Source organism: Limulus polyphemus, unplaced genomic scaffold (genome assembly GCF_000517525.1).
Source record: "Limulus polyphemus unplaced genomic scaffold, Limulus_polyphemus-2.1.2 Scaffold5014, whole genome shotgun sequence".
NCBI classification, from domain to species: Eukaryota; Metazoa; Arthropoda; class Merostomata; order Xiphosura; family Limulidae; genus Limulus; species Limulus polyphemus.
The window spans coordinates 37,128-43,229 of record NW_013670624.1 but is presented as its reverse complement, the minus strand read 5'-3'; the positions used below and the strand labels follow the sequence as shown (position 1 = coordinate 43,229).

The window sequence follows — 6,102 nt, the reverse complement described above, 5'->3', positions numbered from 1 at the left end:
AAATATATCTATAACTTATTATTAAATAAGCAAGCTCTTAACGTGTAGTGTATTATATTTTCTCAAGTAGCAATCAAGTTCACTATTCTCAAACATAACCTAATCCTGGCTCCTGTCGCATCCTATAAATTCCACCCCAATTATCACTGAGCTGCTTCTTGCCATATTGAAGCATACTAGTCTTTATTCTCGATTTCCCACTAATTATATTTTCAGCTAAAGTTAAGCTATTTCACAGTTTATAAATTAATTTAAATTAAACAATAAACTCCTTTATTAAATAATACTGATACTATTACTTACTAGTACCGCAGCTACGATGTACACTTCTAGTTACACGTAACCAATACCTAATTTAAATAGTTTAATAATGTATTTAATTCACAGCAGGTAATAAATAATAGAAATTATAGTTTCAACTCTTAAGATAAAACAATTCCATCTCATACTTAGCTAACGCTTATGACAATTCTCTATTTTGATTCTGATATATCACGAGTGCAGTTCGTGCGCACATGAGCGATAACGGAGTGAATTTTATCAATGCCTGTATTTCTCTTTAGCAATGACTAACGATTCCGTGAGGAATTTAGGAATTATTCAGTACGTTAAATGCTAATATTCACTGTAGCTTAGGTGAAAAAATGAAGTACAGAATACCTTTGCTAAGCCAGACGAAATCTGTTTCAGCAACTCCATTTGGGCTACACTATTACTTCTAACTAATTTGGACGAGCAACTCGAGTATAAAAAAAGAGTATAAAGTTTTTCAAACATAGATCGTCACTAGGCGCTACCTATATTATCAAATTATTTAATAATTTTAGTATCTCAAAATCTAGTACTACTATCTCAAAACATGAGTTAAACATAACGATTTAGAACTAAGTTTAATTGTATAATTTTACGCTTAATTGTATCTGAAAGTTAAAAAAGAACATATAAGTGTCCAATCCTAACTAAAATAACTACTCTAAACTTTATAGAACATAAAAATAATACTTATATTATCCAGAGAAAATGATAATTATCTGCAGCTGCAAGTCTCTTTAATTTCTCTGTTTCAGAACACAAAAAATACTAAACCCGTTGCTCTCAGTAGCTCCCTCTATTATCTGGGATAGAGTTTTTACCAGCACGCGATATTCTATAAAAAAAGTTTACGCTCATATCAGTAAAAAAGTGGTCCTGTGGGAGGTAAGAAGCTTTTTGTACTTGCTGTATATGTTATTTTCTAAGATTTTCCCCACACTTGTTGATTTTTAAGAAAAAAAAATTAATAGTTTATTAATATGAAAAATATATATATCTTTTACTTCTTAGTTTGCTTGACCTACTAAAATGAACATACAAACAAGTGAAACAAGTGTCGTCATTATTGGAGCTGGCATGGCTGGACTCTCTGCTGCTGAACACTTGACCCAAAACGGAATAACTAGCATGGTAGTGTTGGAGGCTGCCAATAGGTGGGACTATGCTCTTGGTGATTAAATATTCATTAGTCAGTTATATTGCCTTGGATAATTTTTATAGCATTTATGCCATAGCAAGAATAATTAATTGAAAGACATGTTGAATGTCTTTCACATATTTCAAGTATTGTACTTTAAATGAGTTGATATGCATAACCTTCTAAAATCAGTTAGATCAGGAGGCAAAATGATTCCTTTAGAATAACTAAATACCAACTTTTTTTATTCATTCTGTTGTCAAAAGTTATCAAACTTCTGTCGTCATTCCTAAATAAATTTATTTAATCGACCTGAAAGTAGTTGGACATTCTCATCCTCATTATTCTTGCATGAAAGTTTTAGGTTTGGAAAACCTCCTGAAAGATATATTTTAACTAATTTTCCGTTAACTATGCGTGTGTATATAAAAAAAAAATAATGATAATGAACGAAATTTAAGTTTGAAAAAGGTTCAACGTCAATATTTATAATTTATTATTTTTTTCCCAAAGGCGAGTAATCAGCCAAGAATGCAATAATATAAATATTAAGATATTATTGCTATCACTTTATTCTATACCCTACTCGTTAAACGCGTGACTCACCATACAAGTACAATGAAGTTATTGTTGGAAAGTGATGACTTTGTACAGTTTTTTTTTTTACAGTATTAATCAACCGTGTAAAGTTGACTCTTTATTTTACATAAGATATAATTTCATTTTTAAACATAGATATATTATCTTTACTCATTCACCATGGTTTTTAGTTCATCTTATATACAGGTGTGTGTGTATATATACATTACATTTTAGGTATGGAGGGAGAATTCATACAGTTTACTTTGGAGGGCAGAAGTCGCTAGTTGAACTTGGTGCTAACTGGATTCATGGCGGAAGTCTCGGAAATCCGGTCTTTAATTTAGCCGTTCAGCATGGTCTTCTTTCTGGAGACATTAAGTATACTGAGGAACACAACGGTCATTTTGTGACTTCATTTGGATCTATGGTTGAAAAAGAAATGAGTAAAAAAATGCATGGCATTTTCCAGGACTTGGAGAAGGAAATGACCTGTTTGGAAAAATATCCTAGTGATACAAGTATTCAAGAATTTATAAGTCAGCGCGAAGAGAGTATAGTGCAAACAATTAATTCTGACGAACGCCCTCTTGTACATTCAATGTTCAGTTATTTCAAAAATTATATTGAATTTTATGAAGGTGATTCTTTAGAAAGAATTTCTTTACGGAACGTAAGGGATTATAAAGTTTTCCCTGGGAGAAACGTCAAACTTCCTTTAGGATACATATCTCTTCTGGATGTTATAGTTAATTCTCTGCCTGAGGGTGTTTTGAAACTTAACCATGAAGTTTCTCGGATAAATTGGACTGGTCCAAAATGTAAGGTTTCTTGTCTGAATGGTAAAGTGTTTGAAGCAGATCATGTTATCTTGACTGTGCCATTGGGTGTTCTGAAAAAGAAATGCACTTCTATGTTTAACCCTTCTTTACCCCGTCAAAATCTTGAAGCAATCGAAAGAACAGGCTTTGGTCGAGTTGGTAAAATTTTCCTTGAATTCGAACGACCCTTTTGGAAAGTAGGAGACTTAAAATATCTGCATCTAGCTTGGGACAAGGCAGAATGGGAGAAGATGAAAATAGATCCTAACCAGTGGATAGCTTCAGTAAGTGGATTTGAAGAAGTTCTAAATAATCCCAAAGTTCTTCTTGGTTGGATCGCTGGTCCTCACAGTGAGTACGTGGAGAAAGTATCTGATGAGGAAATTATAGAGACCTGTACTACGTGTTTACGCCGATTCCTGAATGACCCAAGTATTCCAAGACCTGTAAGAATCCTCCGTTCAAAGTGGTGTTCCGATCCTCTTTTCGGTGGCTCGTACAGCTTCTTAACTCCAAACAATCTCCCAGGTGACATCGATATTCTAGCTACTCCTTTACCATCTGTTACCAATCTGCGACTGTTGTTTGCAGGTGAAGCTACTCACCCAAGCTATTTTTCAACAACTCACGGAGCAAGGCTCAGTGGACAACGGGAAGCTTCTCGTCTTGTAAGCAATGCCTAAAAAAGAAAATTGTAAACACTCTTTGTAAGACCGTTTTTCGACTAACGGTGTAGTTAGTAGATATGAAGTATAATGCCTTTCGTGTTTACTTAGTTTATTATTTTAATGTTCTTCTTCTATTTTATAAATGCAGCCACTTTTTTATTCAAAAATAAAAGGAATTATATACAAGTTATTGTCTCAGGTTATCGTACCATGGGTGGCATCGATGCTTAAAAACTGCTTATCATTAAAGCAAATACCTCTATTAGAAATTGAAAACAAAAAACTTGAAAACACCTAACACAGATGGCTAAACTTGACTTCACATTTTTAAAAATATAATAGTCATTTATAAGAGATGTTTCTTGAAATATTTGAACCACTACTATCTCACAACTTTGAAACTAAGCCATATTATACAAGTAACTTAAAAACTTTTCAAAAAAGAAAGTAAATACAGAGATATCGCTAATATCATTCCTTCTCAAAGAGTGCAAACAAGATGGTAGGGATGGCATTTGTATCATCCCTACATAATAATAGCACAGGCAAGAATTAACATATAATAATGTATATAAAACTATTCAATCACAATTGCGTTTAATTTCTACTATTTTTATTTTTTAATATTCTACTACTCTGTATGCCTGTGCTAATATGTATGGATGACACATTTGCCATCCCAACTATCTTGTTTGTATTTTTTGTGGAGGATTGATGTTAGCCATCCCTACATTTACTTCTTGTTTTTGAAAAGTTTTCTCTTTACCTGTTTTTTTAATACAGTGAGTGTTTCAATATACATAGAAAGATTGTATTTATAACCAAGTTCTAAATACAATGAGGTTCCAACTGTAATATTTATTGTTTATCTATTATTGGTTGGTAATTCCTGTTTCACCCTGTATTTAAGCTTTTTTAGGGAATACCTCATTTATATAAAAAAGCTAACTTCAAGGGGTAATGATACCATCGTTTACACTAGAATTATGATTTTTTTTAATTACTGCTAGTTATTAATAATACTTATAAAAGCGGATACTCCATTTGAGCCCATGTTACCTCAATGAAATTGGTTGTCACCATTGTTTTGATTTTTGAGTTATCATGTAATAAAAAGAAGTAGAAGAAAGAAGAAGAACAAAAAAGTCAAACTTTTGCTATGATATTTACAGAAACTCCCAGAATTTATGACTCAGTGATTACATGGATATTGTTATAAATGTATAATATTGTAGAGTTCAGATGATCTATTGAAGAGATATTTAAAATACCATTTCGATGAACAATCTGAGACATCCCTTCATAGGAAGTGCTACCACCTGCCTGATATATTATGTTATGGAAGACACGTAAAACAGTATAGAAAAATTTAAAACAGTACAGATCATGGCGGAACAAATTCATTAATAGGTGTCGGAAGGGAATTGTTATCACGAGATATGTGTGGTTTTGTGTGTTTTTTCATAACTGATTATTTAAATAAATTTCATTTTCAACAAATGTGAACAATGTGCTCATTCACTTAGCCCATGGATTATTACTTTAATTTTAAAAGGCTAAAAATTGTGGTCTTGTACTTTACTGTACGTTAACTATAGATAATGGATATAAATCTTAGAGTTATAATATAAAATTATTGCACATTAATTAAAGTTAACGGATATAAAGTTTAACTTTTGCTCATTTATTTCTATTTTTATATGTTTCAGAAATTTCATTGGTTTGTAGTCAAAGTTGTTCGACTTTTTTTTACCGCAGGCAGGGAAGAGGTATGGGTTAACATTCGTCTGGAGCAAATGTTAAAAATGAACACGAAATTTACTTGATATGTTTATTTTCCACCAAAATATCTTAATATAGATTTCTTTTAAAAGAACTTCAGATTTTAATGGAATATTAGGTGTTAGACGGTATACACATCTTATTCCTATTTTGGAAACAGTATCCAAAAGTCGTGTCCCCCTCCAAGTTTGGTTTGCAGCCCATATAGGGGATCCTACTATGTAAGATGGATCTACATTTCGTGAGGAAGATGCAATAGTTACGCCTCTCTATAAGTTGATTCACATTTCTGAAAGTAAAGAAAAACACCATCTCCCAAATGTTGGTTCACATCTGATAAAAAGTAATCCAAACGTCATCCCTTTAAGAGTGATTGACCACTCCAGTAGCTAATTCAAACTCCCCCAAGGGTAATTCACAGTTCGGTATCAATATTCAAAGTCTCACTCTTCCTCACACTTTGGATTCATACTTCGTTATCCCCTGTCTAAGATTGCATCACATCTCGTAAAGAAAACCCAAACATTACCCATCTCTGTTTATCTTGGGTTCACATATATAGAAATACGATCCGAATTTCATTTCTCTCCGAGGTAATTCCACACACCTTAAATTCGCTTGTGATTTTCTAAGATACCAGACTAACTTAACCAGTCTCCAATTGTTTTTCAAAGTCTTCTGTTTGTGATTCTCTCGAAAAATATTTTCATCCAGTTTATACAAGAAAACTGATGAATAGGCCGTCCACTTAGGTCTAGTTTTATGTAAGTATATATATATATATATATATATATATATATAC

At 32.4% G+C, this 6,102-nt stretch overlaps 1 protein-coding gene across 1 annotated transcript; it reads left to right on the top strand.

Moving 5' to 3' along the window:
* Positions 1–1,125: 1,125 nt before the first annotated feature.
* On the top strand, positions 1,126–3,639 carry LOC106471999 (peroxisomal N(1)-acetyl-spermine/spermidine oxidase-like). Its single transcript, XM_013932627.2, has 3 exons — positions 1,126–1,197; positions 1,324–1,466; positions 2,267–3,639. The coding sequence occupies exons 2-3, from the start codon at positions 1,342–1,344 to the stop codon at positions 3,531–3,533; spliced, it is 1,392 nt and encodes a 463-aa protein (XP_013788081.1). The 5' UTR covers positions 1,126–1,197; positions 1,324–1,341; the 3' UTR covers positions 3,534–3,639.
* The last annotated feature ends 2,463 nt before the right edge of the window (positions 3,640–6,102 follow it).